A 26217-nucleotide genomic window follows, 5' to 3' on the forward strand; every position below is an offset into this window, starting at 1 on the left:
GTTGCTACCATGTTGTTGTCATGTGGTTTTGCTACCATGCTGTGTTGTCATGGGTTGCTGCCATGCTACATTGTTGTCTTAGGTCTCTCTTTATGTAGTGTTGTGGTGTCTCTCTTGTCGTGATGTGTGTTTTGTCCAATATCTTTAATTTTAATCCCAGCCCCCGTCCCCGCAGGACGCCTTTTGCCTTTTGGTAGGCCGTCATTGTAAATAAGAATTTGTTCTTAACTGGCTTGCCTAGTTAAATAAAGGTTAAATAAATAATAAATAAATAATTAATGGTGTATCGATTTTTTGGGGGGGCAATACATCTTTAAATAAATGTCCTTTTGATTTAACTTCTAACAATGCTTGACAAAAATAACAATGCATAAACTGTTATTGCAGATTTTTTCCCAACCATTACGCTGATTCCCCCATTCAATCTTTCTTCATGTTCTCTTGACAGCCGGATGGAATAGTTTAACGAATGACTTCCCAGAAACCAGACTGAAGAGACAGATTGCAACATAGACAGTTTAAAGTACACCATTTTAGTGAGGGAAAGCTACATTTTGGAGGGGAATGACTAGGCTACAAGCAAAGAGCTATTAAACGTATTCCAAGCTTTAGGCCATAGTTAGCTTGTTTGGTTTGGTACTCTGCCCAGACCAGACCGTTCTTTAAACACAAACCCAGATGGCATCTGGACATTTCTCAGCCACCTCTCTGTCTCTGTACTGCTGCTGCTGGAAAATGTGACTCCATCTCATTACAATGCAGCTGGAGAGTCAACAGGGGATAAGGGTCTCATAGATCCTATGTTTCCCAGGTACTAAGCAAGATTTTCTGTTAGAAAGACATGGAAGGTGATGAATGTGCAAGACAATCAAACTTAGTTACCTTGGTGTATGTAGACTGCAATGAGCCCTCTTGTGCCTGTCATGAGTACAGATGTAGGATCTTACAAACTTGAGAAGCTTTTTAAAACTCAAATACTCTACAAGTTTGCATTTCCTGCTGTGCAGGAAAATTCTCAGTAACAAAAGAGTGATCAAATACATCTGTAAAAACCACAGAGAATGTAAATGGTACAGAACGGATCCAGTGCAGTATGTGGTCTGTGACCGCCCCCTACTGTCTCCTGGCTCTAATATCACGCTCTTCAGTACCTGTACCCATTGATAATAAAATATTTAGGCCAATTCTGCAAATGTCCCCAAGTAGTTGCTATTGAGTAATCTATTCAAATACACGGTGTGCTATACTCAAATCCAACACTTGAATAAAACAAATGTATATGATAATCATACAAAATATACTATATATATTAGTTATTATACAACTATAAGAACTCTTGGACACATACTGGCAGGGTGTTTCTGTACATCAGCTACGACTTACAAATATAATACTTATTCTTGACAGCTCAATACATACAACAATACATGGTTTAGTATTTAAATACCCTGGTGAGAGGCTAGACAAGCTTTCCACTGGATGGCAGCAGAACATTTCCACCGCACCAAATCCATAGCTGAGCCACACACACACACACACACACACACAGACACACAGCTTCTTATCTTATCTGAAGACCAAAGACCGCAATTACTTTTGTTGGAGTTGACAAAAACATTGTTTTATGTTTTCAAAGATAGGCTACAATGTTGCAAAAACATGCATAATTATTTGCTACAGTGGCCCGACACATTCGTAGTCCACGTATCATTTGATTCACCTGGGAATGATTGGCTAACCGTAGTCACGTTGTCTGTAGCGCTCGTGTCAACCCCTTTCTCCACCATTGTAAGCGCGCGCAGCCGAAAAATCCTCCACGCATTTGTCGTGCTACAAAACCTACTAATTCATTTACAACAAAATCCATTACAGAACCTTATCACACTGTTATGCGTTTGTGTGTATAATGCGCAAATATCATTTCAGCTGCATTGATAATTAGCCTTTAATTTAACAGTTGTCATTTAGACTATTCATTCGTTTCTTTTAGCCAATACGGGACATCATTTTATACAGTTGCCAGTTTTTCGTGATGGTTTGACAAGATGATTGGTAAGTCACTGTTTTGGATACCTCTGTATTAGTCTTTCCCGCTAGCCTTTTCACGATAGCACGGTGCACCGCAATACCCTGAGCGCATTACTGTGCTTTTTCACTATCTGAATCTTAAACAAGCTGAGTGAGTGCATGATTTGAGAGATGTTACAGTAACAATGCACATATTATGCAAATATACACTGTTATGCAATAGAATAGTACATTTTATTGTAGGATACGTGGTTTGTCATAGAGGCCTCATAGCCTTCAGACTTTGTCACGGGCATAACTACATTATGTTTTCATTCAATAGGTTTTTATTATTAAAACAATTTGACGTTGGTTATATATAAGCTGTAGCATATATGCTAGTACCCAAAACATTTCATAATTCATGACATCATAGTTTAACCTTTTCTGTTTAACTTATTCCGAGGTTACTCATAGTTATAACAGATTGATTAAACTGTATTTGCATGTCTTATCAGAAAAAAGCTATGCTCTTGTAAACACATGCACACCCCCCCCTCCACACACACACACACACACACACACACACACACACACACACACACACACACACACACACACACACACACACACACACACACACACACACACTCACACTTACACTTCAGTGCTGCAGAGAGGAGGCTACAGCCCCAGTCAGTCTGTTGAGAAAGGGCATCTGTGTGTGTAGAGCTGCTGGGCCCACTCCTGAGTCTCCTGGGAACCAATTATTCATCACCAGAGGAGAAGGGGGAGGAAGAGAGGGAGGGGGGGGGGGGGGGGGGGGGGGGCAGCAACGCCTGCTTTCCACTTCCCAAGCCACTCTCACTATAAGCTGTCTCACTGCATGAGTAGTTTCTTTGAGAATCCAATCCACACTATCAGTAAATTGTGTCTTTCGCGATATTTCAGCCATTGTCAAATAAGAATACATTAGCTCATCAGTCCTCACCTGTGCGCATTTCCTTACAGGCCAGCGATTTCTCATGCCAACAACCTAACTTGATCTCTCAGCATCTAAGGTAGGTTGGCTTTCACTTGTCCAAGCATTGTTATTCTAGTTTGTATAGACTCATTTTAAACATAAACTCCATATAAGGTTTGTCCAACTAACAGCCCTGTTCGCTGTCTGTGGCGTTTCCTAAAAAGTTCCTGATGGGAGAAGTAGCCATCATGTAGTGAATGGGGCAGCTAAGTGCCAGTGCAGGCTGAATGATACTTGATATATCTGGGTAGAGCCTCTCTTTGTCCACCACCCCATGGTTATTATCTCAACAGGAGATAGCACTGGAGAAGTATGGGGTGTTATTACACAATACGATGCAAAGACATAGACACACATACACAAAGACAAAAACAGTTTGTTTATGCATGTCCAGACTGTATGCCTTGGCCCGCTTTGAGAGAGTGCTTGTCCGGTGCAGTAACAATACTAATGTTGTCATGTAACACTTATGAACCAACAAAAACGGTTTGAACTTTACTGTAAGACACACACACACACACACACACACACACACACACACACACACACACACACACACACACACACACACACACACACATACACACACTCTCTCTAAAGGTCACCCTGATTCTCCGTCTGTCAACATCTGTCTATCAAATGCATCATCATGCAACTCCCAATGGGTAAATTATATTACTAGAGGTCATGCCATGTTTTCATCATGCATTGACTGTATATTATTAGGGTGAAGGATACATGTTACAATCTCATAGAGAGAGAGAGAGAGAGAGAGAGAGAGAGAGAGAGAGAGAGAGAGAGAGAGAGAGAGAGAGAGAGAGAGAGAGCGGGAGAGAGGGAGAGAGAGAGAAAGAGGTTGCATCATTGTCTGTTAAAAATAGCATTCTAGTTACACTTCCAATGAATGCTTCATAATGCATAATAATAATATGATAGTCTATACTGTATTTTACATGTATAATCGTATTACTATTCTATATTTCAATGGATCATTCTGTATTGTCATTGATACAACTCCATAGGTATTGTGTGCAACCACATTCTACATTGTATCTATAGTCCTCTCCTCTCCTGGCTAGCATACATAACAGTTCTTCTTTGTGAGATGTGGTATACTTCCCAGTCTAACTCATGCTTCAGCATAGTGCTCTCCCTCGCCTCCACCCCCCTCCCCTCACTCCCCCCTCCCCCTCATGGCTGGTTGCCATGGCAGCTGATTGGAATGTTCACTCAGTCTCCAGCAGCATATTGCTGTTCACCCCCTAGGAGAGGACAAGCCTTACAAAAGGTAACATCTAGGGATTAACCAGGGTGCTGGGGTCAGCTGAAAGGGTGATTAATAAATTTCACATGTTCATTACTTGTAAGAGATGATCATTATTTGGGATTATTCAGTATAATAAAATAAAAATATGTATGACCTGTAAATGTATTGTATTCTATGTATTTGCCTTGGTTTAGTGGACACTTATTCTCCAACCCCCCAATCATAGCCAACCATGCTCACACCTCTTTAAGACTTTTTGCTTTTGTTGGTACTTACCATGAAATAAACTAGCAGACAGAATGCAGACAGGAGATACACAGCACCGCTCACCTTCCGCATTCATCTAGCGAATTACTTTGCATCTCCTCGCTCCACGTTTGATTGGAGAGAGAGAATATGAGAGAGAGAAAGAGCGAGGGAGAGAGAATGAAATAGATATGGATAGAGAGAGAGGGAGAGGAGAGAACGAGAGAGAGGGGGATGTTGAGAGAGAAAAAAACAGATAGAGAGAGCGAAAGTAACACAGAAAGAGAGGGAAAGGGAGAGAGAAGTTGAAACGAGAAAGAGAGAGAGAAATAGACAGAAAGCGGGAGTGTGTGTCAGAGAGAGAGAGAGAGAGAGAAAGAGAGAGAGGGATGTTGAGAGAGATAGAAAGAGAGAGAAATCAGTGGCAGATTTTAAATGCAGCACAATTACCGGTAGTTTCACCAGTCACTAGGAGAAGAGAAGGAGAAGAGAGCAGTGAAAAGGGCTCACTAACTCGCTCTAGGAAACATATAATAGTAATTGGACGTCTCCACTATCTCCTCTTATCGTGCTTCCATCAGCTATGCCATATTTTGTGCAGTGGTGCAGGCTACTGTTTATTCAGTCAGTGGTGAATTATTATATGTTATACCTCTCATTAGAGTGCATTTGTTTAGATTTTTCTAGAGATTGAATTGATTTCCAGTGACGTGTTAGCTCATGAGACAAGTGTCCGTAGATTATCTTTGCAAATAAATGTAGTTCATGATAAATGTAGTTCATGATAAATGTAGTTCATGATAAATGTAGTTCATGATAAATGTAGTTCATGATAAATGTAGTTCATGATCTTACGTTGGTCTTTGTTCTCCAAAAGCTTTAGACTGTGAGTGAATACTGACAGAATGTCAGCCTTTTTGTCCCCAATACTATATCAGCCTAACAAGCCATTCTATTCTGTTCTGTTTAAGTATAATTTAGATTGATGGATGTTCCAGTGTCCCTTATAGGATTTGAGTGATGTGCTGGTTTAAGATGAAGGGTGCTCCTGCTCTCATTAGGCTGTGGGATTTGTCTGGGTGCTCTATGTCTGGTATTGCTATAGCAACCAGTTTTCATTAGTCTATGGGTAAACTGTAGATGCTGCACACACACACACACACATAGACACACACACACACACACACACACACACACACACACACACACACACACACATACACATACACATACACACACACACACACACACACACACACACACACACACACAGGATAGTCAAAATAGTCGTAGAGGGACTGAAGTTGTCTCAAACCTTCCAACCTAAAGCTGATGTTTCTCTTGTTATCACCCATGGTACCATTATAAGACCATACTGACTCTGAATAGCTCTCTGAATAAGGGAGATACAGCTCTCTGTCTGGTATTGTTCATCATGACTCATGTCTATTTGGAATATAATGGCAGAACATATGAATGGCATGGAGTCATCGGTTCGTGATTTGTTTGATGGCACCTAGTCTAATTTTAGTCTTTGTCTGTTCACTCCTTGATATAACATTTGTAATATTTTTTTCCACTGAACATTTCTGAGAGAGATGTATAGAGAGTCAGTGAGAAAGGGAGAACTACAGAGAGTCAACATGAAAAAAAGAGTGTGGTTCTGAAATGTGCTCATCATGCTTCACCATAGATGGGACTTGTTTATGAAGTACAGTGACCTGCTTGTTAAGTCCCCAGAACCTAGGCTTCTTCAGCACCAGGCGACATTAGGGGACGTTCCTTTAGGAATCCCATTTAACTGACCCTCTCTGTGACGTCATTCTAGAATCTAGAGAGTGCTTCCTTTCTCAACCTCCCTGCCTGGAGGCTGAATGGAGGCTAGCTAGCTAGCCTAGCGCTAATTCAACCAGACTCACTGCAGTGAGTGAGTCAGGGCTCTTCTCTGCTGTATGACACACTGAATGAACCCAAACATGAATGGAGAGAAGGAGGAGTAGAGAGGAAAGGGGGAGAAGGGAGAAAGGAAGAGAGGAGATGCAGGAGGGTATTTTTAGGGCAGTGAGATAAGTTGAGTTGACAGTTGGCCTGTATTCATCATCAAGACTGAGTGTCTGTGGACAGGGTCAGGACAGGGGCTGGTATCGGTGCTTCCCACTAAGCTTTGTCACTCATCTCCATGCTATTTGTGGAAACCCAAGCCTGTAAAGTGACACAGTGTTGTTGTGTCTATCTGTTATACAGGGGGCAATGCAGGGTTAGGGATTATTAAAGTGAGATTTAGTATTGCAAATCTGTCTCCTTGCCCTTTTTGCTATTTTGTCAAAATTGTCTGAGTACACCAGTCCCCCCCCCCCTCCCCCCTCCCCCTCCCCCCTACCCCCTCTCTCTGTCTCTCTCTTTCTCTCTCTTTCTCTTACTCTCTTTCTCTCTCTCTATCTCTCTCTCTCTCCTCTTCTTTCATTCTATCCTATTTCTCTTTCTGTGATCTCCAAGGACTTCCTTCTCTACCTCAGTCAGGCTTCAGCGCTTCAGCCAGCACAAGCTAACAAGTCTTTGTGTGGAAAGGGAGAGAGTGCGAGCGAGAGCAAGAGAAACGGAGAGCGAGAGAAAGAGAGATACAAATAGAGAGAGAGAGAGAGAGAGAGAGAGAGCTAGAGGGGAGAGAGAAGCTGGCTGAGAAAGCTGACAGCAAGCAACACCAGAGGGAGAGAGGCAGAGAGGGGGTAGAGAGAGAGCGATAGTGAGAGCTAGACAGACTCCTGGGTGCTAAACAATAGAGTAAAAGGGTAGCAGCAAGGTCTGTCCTTCTGGGAGCCCTGTCCATGTGGACGTTTATGTAGTGAATACTGTGGGGTTGAATAGCACTAGAGGATTCCTGGCGTTTGCAAGGCGATACGACACAGGTAAGTAAGTCAGTGGTAACATACATTATTGAAGTGTGGTGGTAATATTTACTCACCTTTGGTACTTTTACATTGTATGGGGGAAACTCACTAATGGGATCCATTCAGCACAGGACACTATCTGTAGCATCTGGTGTGGAGGGAGCTTATGCAGCGTTGTGTTCCCAGTGTATATCCTGCTGCATGGCTTACTGTTCTTCCTGGAGAGAGAGAGAGAGAGAGAGAGAGAGGGGGGGATAGCGGGAGAGAGAGAGAAAGAGGTGGTTAGCGAGAGAGAGAGAGAGAGAGAGAGAGAGAAAGAGAGAAAGAAAGAGAGAGAGAGAAAGAGAGGTTGTTAGTGAGATGGAGGAAGGGAAAGAGCGGTTGTTAGAGAGAGAGAGGGAGGGAAAGAGAGGTGGTTAGTGAGAGGGTGGGAGGGAGGGAGGCTCCCTCCACCTATTCTCTCTCTACCATTGCAGGGTAGTCTGCTCCTGTGTTCTGTTCTGCTCTGGTGCATGATGTCATTCGGTACTAGTTCACAGAGGGACAAGCTCCCGGCCTCAGGTCCTGTTGTGTGGCCATCAGTAAGGAGGCATTTAATATGAGGTTGTGATTTGTGTGGACAGTAAACCACAGTTTTAAATGGTATTGTTTTGCACACATGGTATCCACAATGTCTATATCAGGCGATGACTGTCTGAATTAAGCATTTATCTTAATAAAATACATGTATACGATGACACTGTTGCCATGGCAACCACAGCAGGGTTTTCAAGGAATAGGTAGCATGGTGTATGGTCTGGTGGATTCTGAGGATGGGAATGAGGATACATGACTGAAATTAAGTATAGGAAGTTGGTACATGACTTCCCACCATCTCCCCATACTATCATTTAAAACAAACAAGCACACGTAAAACTTGAAAAAGCCATACATGCACATTAGTAAAATCATCGAGGATAACACACAATGAAGTCTGGGACTTATTTACATTGTGGTCCTCTTGAAACAAGATGGCTAGGCAAGATCCAAGACAGTTGAACACAGTATGACAGTCCTGTACTCTATGTGGAGGTGGATGGGAAGGGGGAGGGGGGGACAGGGCTGCCACTGCAACATCTGTGTATTTTGTCATCCCTCTATGGGTCCTGTGTGTGTGCATGCACAGTGCAGGTGATTACATGTGTGTGCATTCCTTGATGCGTGTTCCCTTTCAGTCAGTCAACTTCGGTACAACATACTATGGGGAGTTGCACTCTCGCGGAAACAAACAATTGGAACACAAGACTGTCTTACGTTGTGCCATCTCAACCCTCCCTTAGTGGTAGAGTGTGCTCACCCCCTGGATGTTGTGTGCTGAAGTTTGTATGGTTCTCAGAAGTTTCCTAATCACGAACAATTAGTTATTCTTCGAATTGCTTGGCCTGGCTATAGCAATAAGTAAGATGGCTTACGCGACCGAAACGATGAAGGCTAACAAGCCAGGTTCGGATTCGCGACCATGCTCCAATGAATTAAAAGATACTCACGTTGGTTGTCTTGTATGTCTCGGCTCGGTGCATGCTCAGACTGCCCTCACTTGAATCTGTTGTGTGCGAGACTAGGGGATGGCTGGCACTGTTCCCCCAATCATGTAGCATTCTTTATAGGGCTTGGTGTTTCCGATAGTGACTTCCTCTCCCGGGTGCCCGGATGATGGTTTGGGTCGTTGGTCGGGTAGAATGTCTCCCGGCTCCTGTGTGCACTGTCGCCGGTTACGGGAGGCTATTTGAAGAGAGAGGGTGACCGGGATCTGTGGGTATCCCCCTCCGCCTGTGTCTGCCATGGTTAAGCACCGCTTGCCTCTCTTCCCAGAAGGGTCTGGGTCCCACCTCAGTGATCCAGTCCTACGTACACTTTCGAGACCAAGCTAGCGAACAAGCGCTGCATAGCTTGCTAGCCAGGTTAGCTAACTCGCCGAGACAACTATTCCTGCCTCCCCACAGTGGAGTTGCTGGGGTAGCTCTCTTGTTTAATATACACTACCGTTCAAAAGTTTGTGGTCCTCTGTAGCTCAGGTGGTCCTCTGTAGCTCAGCTGGTAGAGCATGGCGCTTGTAACGCCAAGGTAGTGGGTTCGATCCCCGGGACCACCCATACACAAAAATGTATGCACGCATGACTGTAAGTCGCTTTGGATAAATGCGTCTGCTAAATGGCATATTATATTTATTATTTATTATATTTATTTAGAAATGTCCTTGTTTTCGAAAGAAAAGCAATTTTGTTGTCCATTAAAATAACATCAAATTGATCATAAATACAGTGTAGACATGGTTAATGTTGTAAATGGCTATTGTAGCTGGAAACGGCAGATTTTTAATGGAATATCTACATAGGCGTACAGAGGCCCATTATCAGCAAAGAAAATGAGATATGGCTTTTTCTTTGCAACTCTGCCTAGAAGGTCAGCATCCCAGAGTCACCTCTTCACTGTTGACGTTGAGACTGGTGTTTTGCGGGTACTATTTAATGAAGCTGCCAGTTGAGGACCTGTGAGGCATCTGTTTCTCAAACTAGACACCCTAATGTATTTGTCCTCTTGCTCAGTTGTGCACCGGGGCCTCCCACTCCTCTTTCTATTCTGGTTAGAGCCAGTTTGCGCTGTTCTGTGAAGGGAGTAGTACACAGCGTTGTACGAGATCTTCAGTTTCTTGGCAATTTCTCGCATGTAATAGCCTTCATTTCTCAGAACAAGAATAGACTGACGAGTTTCAGAAGAAAGTTATTTGTTTCTGGCCATTTTGAGCCCGTAATCGAACCCACAATTGCTGATGTTCCAGATACTCAACTGGTCTCAAGAAGGCCAGTTTTATTGCTTCTTTAATCAGCACAACCGTTTTCAGCTGTGCTAACATAATTGCAAAAGGGTTTTCTAATGATCAATTAGTCTTTTAAAATGATAAACCTGGATTAGAAAACCCAACTTGCCATTGGAACAAAGGACTGATGGTTGCTGATAATGGGCCTCTGTACACCTATGTAGATATTCCATTAAAAACCAGCTGTTTCCAGCTACAATAGCCATGTACAACATTAACAATGTCTACACTGTATTTCTGATCAATTGGATGTTATACCAAAAAATTGCTTTTCTTTTGAAAACAAGGACATTTCTAAGTGAGCCCAAACTTTTGAACGGTAGTGTACATAGCGTTAAGTCGCTTGGTTATTCTAAACAGACCATGCTGCTGTCAAATAGGCTAGCTAGCCTAGTTTAGACTAATGAGCCTCCTGGCTAACGTCGGCTAGCATGCATAACTTCTGGTGAATGAAGCTTACTAGTGTTCCCCCCAGCGCTATGGCAACCCTAGTCTTATTTTAATTTCCTGGAGTTGGAGGGAGTAGAGAGAGCAGGGCTTGCGTGCACCTCCAATGAGGAAGTAGCCCCCGAGCAGCTGCACCGCTCCACTAAAAACATTGCTGTGACGACAGCGCCCCACGTTTTGATACAGCAACCGGGGTACTACGTGGTACAACATCAGCCATTACTTGCTGTTTGGGGTTTTAGGCTGGGTTTCTGTATACACACTTTGTGACATCTGCTGAAGCAAAAAGGGCTTTATAAATACATTTGATTTGATTTGAAGGCCGTTAGTTTATTATGATCAATAGTGATCCATTCTGACTACTACATTTGTCGTCACACAGGGCCATGTGCTGACACAGACCAATCATGGGCCGGCAGGATTTGAGGAGGCTACCGGTTGACTCTCTCAGGCAGGATGAAAACGACTACATCGACCATGATACTTTGCTACTTACAGCCACTTTCACAATGATCCTTAGAAATGTTTGTGCCATTTAGCCCCATTTAGCAATATGGCATGCTTCAAATTCAAATACTTCCGGCTTCATGCGCCATCGGGAGTTTTCCATAGGAATATGTGGATGACGTCAGTGCTATCACTATCTACTGGTTTTAATGTCTATGGGTATATCAGTCTCCCCAGGGTGCGAGTAATACGTTGGCCAATTCACTCTCTGTCCACAAGGGGGCACCCCTCCCCCATAAGTGGCTCATTACTGGGATTCATTGCTTCCTGCCTGGAGCTAATGAGTTGTCTGGTGATGCAGGTTATGGGCTCTGTAAGCAATTGGTGGTCGGTAGCGGAGTCGAGGGACAAGCAGTGTTGGACACGCCCATGCTATTATCTCACACAGAGTCTATGTGGTTCATATGAACCTCGAAATAAGCTGTCTTTCTCCAGCTCAGAGCTTTTCATTCCTGGGAATTAGATTTGATTACGAATCGCCGCTGTCTGTTACCACAGAAGGAGGCTGTTTTTCAGAGCTGTCTGACCCATTCCCAGCTAGGGTACAAGGCGCTTTGTCGCCAGTATCTATGACTGGTCAGTAGGGTAACTTCCATGGTCACTTCCACAGTGTTCACGGGTGTCAAAAGTGTTGTCTCCCGCATGTGATTTCGATGAAAAGTGTTCCTTCTCCACGTTCAGACACACGGTTGTCAAGAGCGGTGGAAATGGAAGAAGAACCAATCTCTCCCAGTCCACAAGGTGACGTCCCACCCCTTCAGATGGCACTTCAGAGGCTCACTGTCTGCTCCGACCAATGGCGCGCATGCGCAGTGTTGCCCTAGATCATGCGAACAGTGACGTCAGGGTACAGGCTACAATTTGTTGTGCGTCCCCCACGTTTCTTCAGCATCATCACGTCGACTGTTCCCGAGGCCTAAGCGACGTAATGAGGGAGGGAATATCTTCCTGTCAACAGAAGCAGGCAATCCGTGTGGTTCCTATGTTGAAGATCCAGAATGGCTGGTAAAGCCGGTATTTTCTGGTTCTGAAAAGGGACGGGACTTTGCATCCCATTCTAGACCTACATGCCCTCAGCAAGGACCTCAGCGTCTACAAACTCACAATGCTCACGAGGGGGCAAGCAGTGTTACACACATCCATGCTACTGTCCCGTATTCAGTCTCTAGGCTTCATAAGAAACCAGAAAAAGAGCTGTCTGACTCCATCTCAGCGCATTCCATTTCTGGGCCTTTGCTATCCCTGCGGAGGGTGTCCGGGTTCCGGCTCTGTTAGCCAAATTTCGGCAGGGTCACACAGTGCGTTTTCACCAGTGCCTACACCTACTGGGGATGATGTCTTCTGTGATGGAAGTCATTCCCGTTGGGCTATTGGTGATGCAGCCCTTCCAGTGCTGAGCGCCAGCCACTCACCTGGATGCATCTCGCAGTCTAACCCAGTCGCTTAGTGTGTCTCTGTCAGGCCTACTGGCCCTGGGCCAGTGGTGGGACCCTCTGCTATTGTCAGGGGGCTCCCATGGGCTGAGTTGTATCCGGCAAGGTGATCACGACAGACGCATCCCCCCAAGGGTGGGGTCCGCTGTACGAAGGCAACTCGATTTGGGAGGTATGGACACTGGTGCAGAGTGCACCATATAAATTACCCGGAGCTCCTAACGGTAAATTGGCGCTCAGGCGCTTCCCCCTGCTTTTGTCGGGCTGGCTTGTGCTGATCAGAACCGACAATATGTCAGTGGTGGTGTGCATCAACCGATGGGGAGAGACTCTGTCTCGCTCCCTCCTAACCTTGGCTCGCTCCCTATTGCTGGGGAGCAGTGCCCACATGCTCTCGCTTTGGGCTACTGTTCCCTGAAGGAGGGAAATGAGGCACAACACCTGCTTGGCCCCGCCCCGCCCGTTCCTGTGCTCGGTGAAGAGTGGTACTAAATTGAAGGAACGAATCCAAGCCTCACGCTTATCACCTGTGGAAGGCGGGGTTTCCAGCAAGGCACGGATTTCATTGGCCTTGTCAGGCGTGATTGTAGATCCTTCAACCAAAGTCGCGAGAGTGCGACTCCCCATAGTATGTTGTACCTCGTTTCCCTCCTTCAGAGAGCAGTAGTTATAGTCATAATGTTCCGTTTACTTTTATGCAGTTGATGTGCATACTCTCATCACCTATACCTATTGGGAGAAATCAATGCACATCATGGCATGAACTGAGCAACCATCTACAGTAGCACGGGTTTGCTCAGAGACCATGTACACACTTGTGAAATAATGGTAATAACATTACTTACATCATTCTTTCTCTCTCTCTCAGGGGCAGACGTTGGGTGGTAGGCCTACAGCAGGATGAGTGGGATCCTGAAGAGGAAGTTTGAGGAGGTGGAGGTAGACAGTCCCTCCCCCTGCCTCTCTCTCCAGGGGTCCGATGACGAGGTCTCCGCCGGCAGCGACAGCGGGAACAGCAGCGACAGTGTCAACCCCGGCCCCTCCACCCCCGTTGCCCGTGAGTTGCTTACCCAGCATGCACTTGACTGCTTAACTAACACACCCAGCCTGCCAACTTTGGACAACACTGTCAACTATTTGACACAAAGTGAATGAAATAGCATCTTTACATTGTGCTAGTGAGTAGCCTTACATCTTTCTAGTGGAAAAAACTCCCAGTTAATAGAACCACATAGTCACCTACTGCTTTTCAAATCAGCTGCGATTCCCTCAAGCACCACCAGCATAGAGAGCCTCAGCGGGATTAGATTGATAGAGAGAAACAGGAAGTAACTCTTGGGAGTAGTGTGATTTCATCTCTCTCTAGGAGTCATAGGGGGTGATCTCCCCTAGCTCCTGCTCCCTGTGGGTTTTTAGATGACAGGGAGGATGGTAGGGATGCTAGAACTCACTCAAGGGGTCCAAAGGGATATCAACAGCAGCAATAGCTATAGTGATACTTTGTCTCTAAATGCCCCCCCCTCTCTCTCCATCTCTCTCCCCTCTCTCCATCTCTCTCTCCTCTCTCCTTCTCTCTCCATCTCTCTCCCCTCTCTCCATCTCTCTCTCCTCTCTCCTTCTCTCTCCATCCCTCCTTCTCTCCCTCCCTCTAATAGCCTCTTCTATCTTGATGTGTGAGAAGCGCCTGCGGGTGCGCAACGTGCACTTTGAGAGCGTGACGGTGTACTACTTCAGCCGGCGCCAGGGCTTCACCAGCGTGCCCACGCAGGGTGGCAGCACCCTGGGCATGTCCACGCGCCACAGCTGGGTGCAGCGCTACACCCTGGGGGAGTTCGCTGTGGAGCAGGAGAGAAGCCACCGAGACATGCTGCGAGACCACCTCAAAGAGGAGAAACTCAACTCCATCAAACTCAAGGTAGTCAAGTCCATCTAACTAAAGGTAGTCAACTTTAGTCAACTCCATCTAACTAAAGGTAGTCAACTCAATCTAACTTAGGGGTTCCCAAACTTTTTTGGCCCACGACCCCATTTTGATATCTGAAAATTCTCGCGACCATCACATACTTTTAATGTGGGGCTATGACAGTCATTGCAAATTAGTCTGACATAATGTATCTTATCTCACCACCACTAATGAGATGGGTGTGGCTTGATGCATGTCGCGTTGGAGCTTCTCAAAGTCAGGGGGCGTGGTCGACAGTGCGCACCTCATCTCTGCTGTCACATCCAACCTGGATCGATATTTGTTTTTAATGTAGACGAGAGCATTGAATCCAGCTTCAGACAGATATGAGCTGGCGAAGGGTACCATGAGTTTTATGGTGCTTTCAAGACAACTGGGAACTCTGAAGAATATAAGGTAAAATCATGACGTCGGTGATCTTCAGGTCGGAAAGTCTGAGCTCTAGAAAGAGGCCTGAGTTCCCAAGTTGGAATTCCGAGTTGGATGAACGTTCAAAACTATTTTTCCCAGTCTAAGATTTCCGAGTTCCCAGGTCCGAGTTCCCAGTTGTTTTGAACGCAGCAATAATGCTCAGAGGCAGACGGCAGGGTATTCGCTTTGAGTCAGGAACCAAAACTCCTCCGTAGTGACCCGTGAATGCATTCAGTCACATGACAGCTTGATCAGCTGTTTGATTTCACTTACCGGCATGTCAACTGAGCCAGGATCACAGTCAAACGGATTGGGAAGTAGGTCCCAAAGTGCTCTTCCAAGCGTTGAAGGTGATCAGTCATCACTCGTGTGGGACACTTACTGATGCTGTTTTCTGTTAGAAACATGCACAGCCGAGGGAAGGGGGCATGATCCGCTTTTGAAAGACTCTATCCAATAAGAACTCATTCCTCTGAATCCACTGATTGGGTCACTCGTCTGTAGAATGTTTTTGTATTTCTCCTGCATGCTTGCGTTCAGTTCATTCAGTTTCCCAAATATGTCTGTTACATAGGCAAGGTGACACATTTTATTTTCATTACACAGAACGTCAACCATTGTGAATGACAACAGTTCCTCTCTCAATGCCAAAAATCTTTCCAACACTCCCCCTCTATAACCACCAAGCCTTTGTATGAAATAGAACATTGTCAGGCTCTGATCCCATATCTCCACATAGTTTTGCGAACAGGCGTGCGTGCAGTGGATGTGGTTTGATGTAGTTTACAATCGAAGTTACCTGCTGCATTATATCTCCAAGTTCTGTGCTCAGCTCTTTGCCGCCAGTTGCTCTTGGTGTATCATGCAATGCATCTGAATGGCAGAGGGAGACATTCGTAACTAGAGTGCATGCAGAGGCCTGCCCGCCGTCCCGCCATAGATGAAGCCCCATCAGTGCAATCCTATGGAATCGTTATAGTCACGCAGCACACTGAACATCCCCTGTGCCCTTTCATTCTCGGGAATCGTGAAACAGAACAATATTTCCTTGTGAATAGCATCCCCTGACATGTATAGCGAACAAAAGTAAATGCATGGACATCTCGGCCCTCACAGCTAACGTTCGTAAGCATAAGCTGGGGAGTTTTTGAGTCGTTCGGGCAGCTTCCTCTTGATTGCTAGTTATAGCATCAATTCTTCATTTAAAAGTGTTATCTGACAAAGGTATTGATGTGAGTTTATGTGCCTCTGCCTCCCCACACATTGTTTTCACCATATCAATTGTGGCCGGTAATATCAAGGTCTCTGCAATAGTGTGTGGTTTCATAGCGAAGTGGGCCTAGCCATTCAACGTGGGGATGATTAAAGTGCAACAGTGAAGTGCGGCCTTTTCCCATGATGTAAGGGCACTCTCTGGTTCAATTTATCTTTTAGATTGGAATCATTTTCATTTAGATTTTTAAGGTTAACCACATTACAATGATTTTGAGATACAAAGACGATATTATAATATATATCTTGGTATATATTTTTTCTTCAGGATTTTGGAAATTCTCCAACGAACCATTTTCATATCAGGCGACCCCACATGAGGTCGCGAACCCTAGTTTGGGAACCACTAGTCTAACTAAAGTTAGTAAACTTTGCCAAACTAAAGGTAGTCAAGTCTGTCAACCTAAAGATAGTCAACTCCATCAAACTAACGGTAGTCAACTTTAGTCAACTCCATCAAACTAAAGGTAGTCAACTCCGTCTAACTCAAAGTAGTCAACTCCATCAAACTAAAGGTAGTCAACTTTAGTCAATTCCATATAACTAACGGTAGTCCACTGAGTCTTACTCAAAGTAGTCAGCTCTACCTAGTCAACTCCATCAAACTAAAGGTAGTCAACTCCGTCTAACTCAAGGTTTCGACTGTGCCTTTAATGCCTTTGTATTAAAGTATCCAGCAGTGCAGTGGCAAATGCAGTTTATTAATAATAGATTGCATAAAACATACACAGTGGTACTTGTCCAAGTGCCTAAAGTGCATTACATTATACACCAATGTGTAGCATGGCAACTATTTCTGTGCTAGAAATCAGCTAACATAGCGGAGAGATGAGGAAGGAATGTTTGCCCATTTGTAAACCGGGGATAACCAGGAAAGCAGGATAGCATTAGGACTAGGTTATGAATTCAAGGTTAATGACAAATTCAATTAAAAACCTGAGTGCCACAGTCCTTTCTAGTCAAAATTACCTTTACATTCCTTATAATGTATTCCATAATGATTAATTTATTCAGTGTATTCACTAGCACTTTCAGCTGCATTATTGCAGTGATTCTAATCCAACACAAGCGGATGCGCTAACACAAGCAGTCAGCCATGTAATTGTTATCAATAATCCCCCTCATTGGTTTATGCTGATTCCTCTCACCTCGCTGTGACCTCGGACAGTGTGTTGTGGTAACAGATTTCTTTGAACAACCTGTGTAAACCATTTATGTATTGAATTGATTCATAACACCACCTAAAGTATTATAAACAGGAGATAAGCATTTATTTCATGTATACAAGGATACACATATATAAGCACCTACAACAATTTATATTAAAGTGCATGAGTTTGTATCCATATAATACTATAAGATAAAGCATACATACACTCTTTACAAGAGCCTAGATACAGTAGTACATTATACACTGAATATACAAAACATTAAGAACACCTGCTCTTTCGATGACATAGACTGACCAGGTGAATTCATGTGAAAGCTATGATCCCTTATTGATGTCACTTGTTCAATCCACTTCAATCAGTGTAGATGAAGGGGAGGAGATTTAAGTGCCTTTGAACAGGGTATGGTAGTAGGTGCCAGGCGCACCGGTTTGTGTCAAGAACTGCAACGCTGCTAGGTTTTTCTTGCTCAAAACTTTCCTGTGTGTATCAAGAATTGTCCACCACCCAAAGCGCATCCAGCCAACTTGACACAACTGTGGGAAGCATTGGAGTCAACATGGGCCAGCATCCTTGTGGAACGCTTTCGACACATTGTAGAGTCCATGCTCAGACAAATTGAGGCTGTTCTGAGGGCAAAAGGGAGCGCAACTCAATATTAGGAAGGTGTTCCTAATGTTTGGTATACTCAGTGTACATCACTAGAGAGCATCAGCATCTACTCGTGTGTCTTTCCTCCAGCTGACCAATAATGGCACTGTGGAGTCGGACGAGGCCGAGTCACTGACCCTGGATGACATCTCGGAGGACGACATCGACCTGGACAACACGGAGGTGGACGAGTACTTCTTCCTGCAGCCGATGACCACCAGGCGGCGCCGCGCTCTCCTCCGGGCGTCCGGGGTGCGACGCATCGACGTGGAGGAGAAGCACGAGCTGCGGGCCATCCGGGTGTCCCGGGAGGAGTGTGGCTGCGACTGCAGGGGGCTGTGCCACCCCGCGACCTGCGCTTGCAGCCTGGCCGGCATCAAGTGCCAGGTAAATGGAGCTGTGGTGAGGGGCCTCCTGAATTAAATCTGTCAGTATGTTTGCCTGTTAAATTATGGTTGGCTGGCTATTGGCTGGCTAGCTGTTTGCCTGGCTGTTTGCCTGCCCTTTTGCCTGTCTGTCTGTCTGTTTGACTGTCTGCTGTGCTTATGCATCTGTCTATGTGTTTGTTATTCATTGGAAATGGAACCGTTCAGTATTGGAGGCTGACTGAGACGTTTGTTGTCTGTCTCTACAGGTAGATCGCATGTCATTCCCGTGCGGCTGTAGCAAGGAGGGCTGCAGTAACAGCACAGGCCGCGTCGAGTTCAACCCCATCCGCGTTCGCACCCACTTCCTGCACACCATCATGAAGCTGGAGCTGGAAAAGAGCCGTGAGCAACAACAACAACAGCCGCAGGTCACCAACGGCAATGGTTACCACGGAGAACTACCAGTCAACGTCCCCGTGCAGCGGGCTCTGCAGTATTCCCTAATGTCTGACAACATCCCAGTCCCGCAGGCTCCCATCATGCACCTGCCGAGCGCCAGCGACACAGAGCAGCATCTAGAAGAGGAAGCGGACGAAGATGAGGAAGATGATGACGAGGAGTACGAGGATGAGGACGATGGTAGTAGTTTATGTAGCGGCCTCTCGGACTGCAGCACCGACAGCCTGCACACTAGTGACTCTGAGGAAGAAGAGGAGGAGGAGGAAGATGACTGTGAGTCTATGGAGGAGGGGGTGAGTGGACCCCCAGTCTCTCACACAGAGGTGGTTCCTCTCTCCTCTGTGTTGGGATACACTGACGGCACACACACCAACACCAACCGCACTAACCCCAACTCATACTACCACAACCCTTCAACAGGGTACTACCAGATGGACAACTCAGCCAACCTGAACCCCACACCCAAAGCCCCTAGTGAAGCTCCCTCACTCCCCCTCTCACTCCCTAACAGGGAGGGGGCCACCGATAGCCCCACGATTGTGTCACAGGAGCAGCCTAAAACCACCTCCGAGCCTCACACAGACCACCTCAGCCAGGCAGAGGGACAGTATATGCATTTTCCCCACTCTGACAAAGCACCGGTGGCCAACGCCTGTTCCTCAGCCCCCCAGCAGAGCAACACTCCCCCTAGTGGAGAGACTAGTGAACTACACCATGAGCAGCCCTTTCAGACGCAGGTTAGCAGTTTTCGTCACGAATCTTGTTCTGGAGGCAGCTCTGCAGAGTGGTCACTAGCTGGCACAGCCACAAAGTCATAAAATCTGATTTTAAACCTAACCTTAACCCTAAATGTAACTACACTGCTAACCCTAATGCCTAACCCTAACCTTAAGTTAAGACCAAAAAGCACATTTTAGTTTTCATGAATTTTTACAATATAGCCAATTTTGACTCTGCAGCTGGCCTATCTAAGGGGAAATCGCTCAGTTCTGCCTACAGGACAAGACTCATGACAATAATTGTCAATCTGCTTTTCAGACAGACGGTAATGATATTACACTGTCACTGAAGAATAGCACACGGTCTGAGGTATCTGTGGGGACTGAGGAGCAGCAAAGCCAGGGGTCTTTCAACGGGCTGGCTGAGGTTTCCTCTCTCCTACCTGAGAATGAAAGGGACCCACCAATTCTAGAGACTAACACTGAAGTCACTAGCATAGTGTCAGGTAGACTTGCGGAAAGTTCAATCGAAACTGGTTCGTGTGATAAGTCAAATTAGCATTCCTGTGCAGCAAGAATGCACATTTGGATTAATGTGCTGACCAACTTTATTAAAGGGATAGTTCAGGATTTTGGCATTGAAGACCTTTATCTACTTCCCCAGATCCAGATGAACTTGTGGATACCATTTTTATGTCTCTGCATGCAGTTTGAAGGAAGTTGCTAACTAGCGTTAGCGCAATTGCTAACTATCGTTAGCGTAATGACTGGAAGTCTATGGTAACAGATGCGAGCTGTGACCGTAGAATTCCAGTCATTGCACTAACGCTAGTTAGCATTGGCTTGCGAAACTACCTCTAACTTCCTTCGTACTGGATGCAGGATGCAGAGACATACAAATGTTATCCATGTGTTCATCTGACTGGGACTGGGGAAGTAGATAATGGGCTTCATTGCTAAAATCCCAAAGTATTCATTTTCTAGTGAAACTACATGATGTCAATATCAATTCATTTTCTGTACAGGAATAATGCTGCTTTTGACTTATCCTAGAAACCGGGTTGCCAGTTTGATTGAATAGAACCTGAAGGACAGTGTTTGTTGTTATAACTCCTGATGAATGCACCTTTAACGTTAACGATTAGGTTGCAAAGGCAAATTGTGGGATTTTGCCTCAGAAGGATCTTTGCACATCATTGCACACACAGTTTCCATTTCCTGGATCTGAATGTCTAACAGGTATTGGACAATGCTGTGAAATAGTTAGAATTAAACAAAATTATTCCTTATATCAATAATATAACCATGTTGAATGGGGAAATGAAAAGATAATCTAATTTGAGTTAAATTAATTAACTAAAATAGACAGTAGGGCTGGGACAATATCAGTATCGCGATACTTGTTAGTAGCGTGGCAATGAAATGAAACAGGAAGCAGATTTAACTTCTTTAGGAAAACATCCCTAATGTTGGAAACAAACATTATGTTGTCAACCAGAGTCACATGTATTTATTTTCCAAGCTATAGCACATAATATTTACATACAGCAGGTTTTTAAGGACCAAATAGTTTGGTCTGTTTCATCTTTTAATTTTCTACATGGAAAGAATATTGCGATACTGGTATAGTCACAGCCCTAGTAGATATAACTTTTATATGGAGTGAACTGGAAAATGTATATAGCTGCAGTTTATTTATGTCTATACAAAGTATAGTAATATTATGTATGTTTTGATAATGAGAGCATGCTGTGGTTAGTATTGATGACAAATCAACACGATTTTGAGGTACTACAATTCTTAAGCGTTGGTCTCGTGCTTACTTGTGTTGTCTCATAGATGTTGAATACTTAGCATGTATTTTGTTAAAAGGAAAACACCACATTTAAAAATGAAAGTAGTTTTTTTTTAATATACAGTGAGAATGTCAAAAGGAAACAAATTAAAGAACATTTATACTTTATTTTAGATTGGACAATCCTCCAAGCTACTAAAGTTAGAGCCACAGACTTATGATCGTCTCTAGCCTTACCACTACATTTAGGTCCATTTTCAAAAGGACCATGAAACTTGGAAAATCAACGTAATATCAGATAGTTTTAAACATCTTGCTCAATTTCTTGAGATAAGCTGTATTTTCAGTGCTGCTATTATGATTTGTTATCAAGTTTTATTGTCACAATCACAGGATACAGCAGGTGTAAAACAGTACAGTGAAATGCTTAACTTGCGAGCTCTTACCCAATAATGCACAATAAAGGTAGTAATATAGATAATAAATAAAACACATGAAATGCAAAAAAAGAAACAGGAGAATACAGTTCTAGAAAGTTCTTATGTACAGGTCAGTACAGTGCCAGTACTGTTATTACAGTGTGCAGGGGTACTGGAGTGATTGAGGAAGGAATGGACCTACTCCATCACAAAGTGTTCTGTGCCTCTTTATCTAGCCCCTTTATGGTTGTCCTCGCTCTCTCTCTCTTTCTCGCTCTCTCATGACCTCTCTCTCCTCTCTCGCATCCTGTGACATCCTATCACGTCAGCCAATGAGGTGTGTGTAGCTTAAGGGTGCCAAAGCATTCATGTTCAGGTGATCTATATTGAAGTAAGCTACGTCTGTACCAGTCTCTGCTATTCTGCTGTAGATATGATCTGGTAGTCTATATTGCTGTCAATGTGAAAATGGGTATTTATTGTGGTTTATTCTCGCAGCAGTCTGTTTTGTCATGAAGGCCTTGAAGTGCACAGAGCTCATGTTTTTTTTGGGGTGTGTCCCAAATGGCACGTTATTCCCTATATATACAGTGCCTTGCAAAAGTATTCATCTCCCTTAGTGTTTTTCCTATTTTGTTGCATTACAACCTGTAATTTAAAAGGATTTTTATTTGGATTTCATGTAATTGACATACACAAAATAGTCCAAATTGGTTAAGTGAAATGAAAATAATAACTTGTTTCAAACAATTCTAAAAAATTAATAATGGAAAAGTGGTGCGTGCATATGTATTCACCCCCTTTGCTATGAAGCCCCTAAATAAGATCTGGTGCAACCAATTACCTTCAATGTCACATAATTAGTTAAATAAAGTCCACCTGTGTGCAATCTAAGTGTCACATGATCTGTCACACGATCTCAGTATATATACACCTGTTCTGAAAGGGTCTGCATCACCACTAAGCAAGGGGCACCACCAAGCAAGCGGCATCATGAAGACCAAGGAGCTCTCCAAACAGGTCAGGGACAAAGTTGTAAACAGGTCAGGGACAAAGTTGTGGAGAAGTACAGATCAGGGTTGGGTTATAAAAAAATATCTGAAACTTTGAACATCCCACGGAGCACCATTAAATCCATTATTTAAAAAATTGAAAGAATATAGCACCCCAACAAACCTGCCAAGAGAGGGCCGCCCACCAAAAATCACGGACCAGGCAAGGAGGGCATTAATCAGAGAGGCAACAAAGAGACCAACGATAACCCTGAAGGAGCTGCAAAGCTCCACAGTGGAGATCGGAGTATCTGTCCATAGGTCCACTTTAAGCCGTACACTCCACAGAGCTGGGCTTTACGGAAGAGTGGACAGAAAAAGCCATTGCTTAAACAAAAAAATAAGCAAACACGTTTGGTGTTCGCCAAAAGGAATGTGGGAGACTCCCCAAACATATGGAAGAAGGTACTCTGGTCAGATGAGACTACAATTGAGCTTTTTGGCCATCAAGGAAAACGCTATGTCTGGCGCAAACCCAACACCTCTCATCACCCCGAGAACACCATCCCCACAGTGAAGCATGGTGGTGGCAGCATCCTGCTGTGGGGAGGTTCACCTTCCAGCAGGACAATGACCCTAAGCATACTGCTTAATCAACACTTGAGTGGTTTAAGGGGAAACATTTAAATGTCTTGGAATGGCCTAGTCAAAGCTCAGACCTCAATCCAATTGAGAATATGTGGTATGACTTAAAGATTGCTGTACACCAGCGGAACCCATCCAACTTGAAGGAGCTGGAGCAGTTTTGCCTTGAAGAATGAGCAAAAATCCCAGTGGCTAGATGTGCCAAGCTTATAGATATCCCAAGAGACTTGCAGCTGTAATTGCTGCAAAAGGTGGCTCTACAAAGTATTGACTTTGGGGGGTGAATAGTTATGCACGTTCAAGTTTTCTGTTTTTTTGTGTGTCTTATTTCTTGTTTGTTTCACAAGAAAAAATATTTTGCATCTTCAAAGTGGTAGGCATGTTGTGTAAATCAAATGATACAACCCCCCCCCCAAAAAACATTTTAATTCCAGGTTGTAAGGCAACAAAATAGGAAAAATGGCAAGGGGGGTGAATACTTTCGCAAGCCACTGTAGTGCACTTCTTTTGAACAAGGAAGTAGTGCCATTATAGGGTATTTGGGACACAGACTTCCTGTTCTGTTTAGTTTTGTTCCAGAATGTCTATTTGTTTATCAAGACAGCCTAGAACTGGGGGCCAAAATAGATTTTCTCTGTTTGTCTCTTCTTCTTTTTTATACCACCATTTTTTCCTTTTCCACAAACATCAGACTTTGAGAATAAATAAATGGAATAATTGTGTCCCTTGTCATTCATTTTGGTTACGGATTATTATGACCTTGACATTTTGTCAAGATGAATGATACATATCAGAAATGTAATGTATTGTTGTAATTATTAAAGGAAGACAAAATATATATCCTAAACATAAATATGGCTATTTCAATTTATAGTTTCTTTAAAAAAAAGACTGTGTCAATCCCATTTTTCAGTTACAAATGTAGCCTCTGAAATCCCCAGAGAAAACCAGTGCCATGTTGTCTGTCTGCCCCGACAGAGTCAGAGTGAGATGGATTCTCCGGAATGTGTCTGTTTCCCAGGGTAACACATATCTGAGACTGCTGTCTAGCGCTGAAGACCTCTACATTATGGAATGAATTTGAGGAGTTATTTCAGTAATGTCTCAGCAACTGATTATTCCAGGATATATGTATAGTTATTTAGCATAAAGTCAGCTATAGCTAATACTATTCTGTTCCTTTTCATACATTCAAAAGTAGTGATTGTAGTGAATTGAGAAATATTCAGAAAATACATTAGGAACAAGGTGTTGGTTTTAAACTGACTGTGAAATCAGTCAGTCTACTGGTGTTATTTAGATGTCAGTCCTGTGCTATACTGTTAGACGGCATCCTTAACTTGATAGTTGACAACGGATGTAATAATGTCTAAATTATGGCTTAGTGAGGAGTTAAGCAACAACATTGAAATAATCTGTATTACATTAATCAAAATTACATAATAATACAAATACAATAAATTATAATAGGTTGTACGGTTTGACTCAATGGAACTTGATGACAAAACCAAAATTCCCCTGCTTACTGTGTTTGCCTATGGGGGGGGGTATTATTTATTGCCCATTTGTTGCTGAGCAACTATTGTTAGGTAATCATGGAAATTATTCTCAAGAGTTCAACAGACATAACAACCTACTATAATGACATCATTTGAGTACTTAATTGAGCACATAATTTCAGCCTACTGCATGATTTGAGCCAGTCAACAAGCACTCATAGAACATGTTTATTGAAAAGCACACTGAAATCAGCCAGCATTGCTACTCAGACTGGCCATGTGTCTCCCCACCTCTAGGGGGAGCCACTGACCTTGTTTTGCAGGGAGTCCTCTCTTTGGTGGCAGGCAGATTAGGGCCTGTCCTGTCTTCCAACTTCATACAGGCTAATCTGTTCCTGTATGGGGACGATATCATGGCTCAATGCCCATGGGTGTGTGTTAAACTACCATTTACTCAAACAGACCCCCACTACAGCAGGTTCTGAGCACACAAAGGACTTGTATGGATTAAAGCACAGGGATATGAAGGCAGTTCATTGATACTATGCATATACTGTAATATTTTACAGTATAACAAGTGTATTCCATGGCTTCTGTTTTTTTCTGATGCAGGGAAGGAGGGAAGGACATGCCTGCTCGCAACAAGGTATTGTGGGTAGGCAGTTGGGAGACACTACTGATCAATCACAAGCGGGGGAGCTGTGACGTAAGGTTGCCAAGCAACAGCAGGGGAGAATCTGGCGGCAGGATCAGAAGTGTTTTGAGGCAGTAAGGGTGGAGGTAATCTCAGCCTCTCCCTCTGTATACAGCTCGTCTATGTCTCCCTGCTGCCTATCGACCATTTAACATGCTAACAATAGATTGCATAATGCAACAGTTTAATCTGAATGAAAATATTATTTGTGCAAAGTATGCTTTCCAAAATCGGTTTTATTTTGGAAATCTTGATTTTGTGTTTTGTGGTCACATCTTTGGTTATAACAAAAATGTCACTCGTCACACATTTGCAAATGTATACATTTCAGTGTAACATGTAATTCAACCACATGGATGATCCCTTCAACCAAATATCCATCAATATCCAGCAATCATCATACTTTCTAGTAGAGCATAGCTGAAAACCCATGTCACAGACAGTATAGCCTAACCATTGAACATAACAGGTTGAAAATTTTAAGA

General features: G+C 43.8%; 1 protein-coding gene across 1 annotated transcript; it reads left to right on the forward strand.

Moving 5' to 3' along the window:
* Positions 1-1822: 1822 nt before the first annotated feature.
* Positions 1823-24247, forward strand: LOC311116818 (cysteine/serine-rich nuclear protein 3-like). The gene is made up of 6 exons (XM_084191853.1): positions 1823-2052; positions 3019-3068; positions 13545-13733; positions 14332-14591; positions 18233-18529; positions 18777-24247. Exons 3-6 carry the CDS (start codon positions 13577-13579, stop codon positions 19785-19787), a joined length of 1725 nt encoding a protein of 574 aa, XP_084047979.1. The 5' UTR covers positions 1823-2052; positions 3019-3068; positions 13545-13576; the 3' UTR covers positions 19788-24247.
* The last annotated feature ends 1970 nt before the right edge of the window (positions 24248-26217 follow it).

Source organism: Coregonus lavaretus, assembly GCF_964263955.1.
Source record: "Coregonus lavaretus genome assembly, contig: HAP1_SCAFFOLD_864, whole genome shotgun sequence".
NCBI lineage: Eukaryota > Metazoa > Chordata > Actinopteri > Salmoniformes > Salmonidae > Coregonus > Coregonus lavaretus.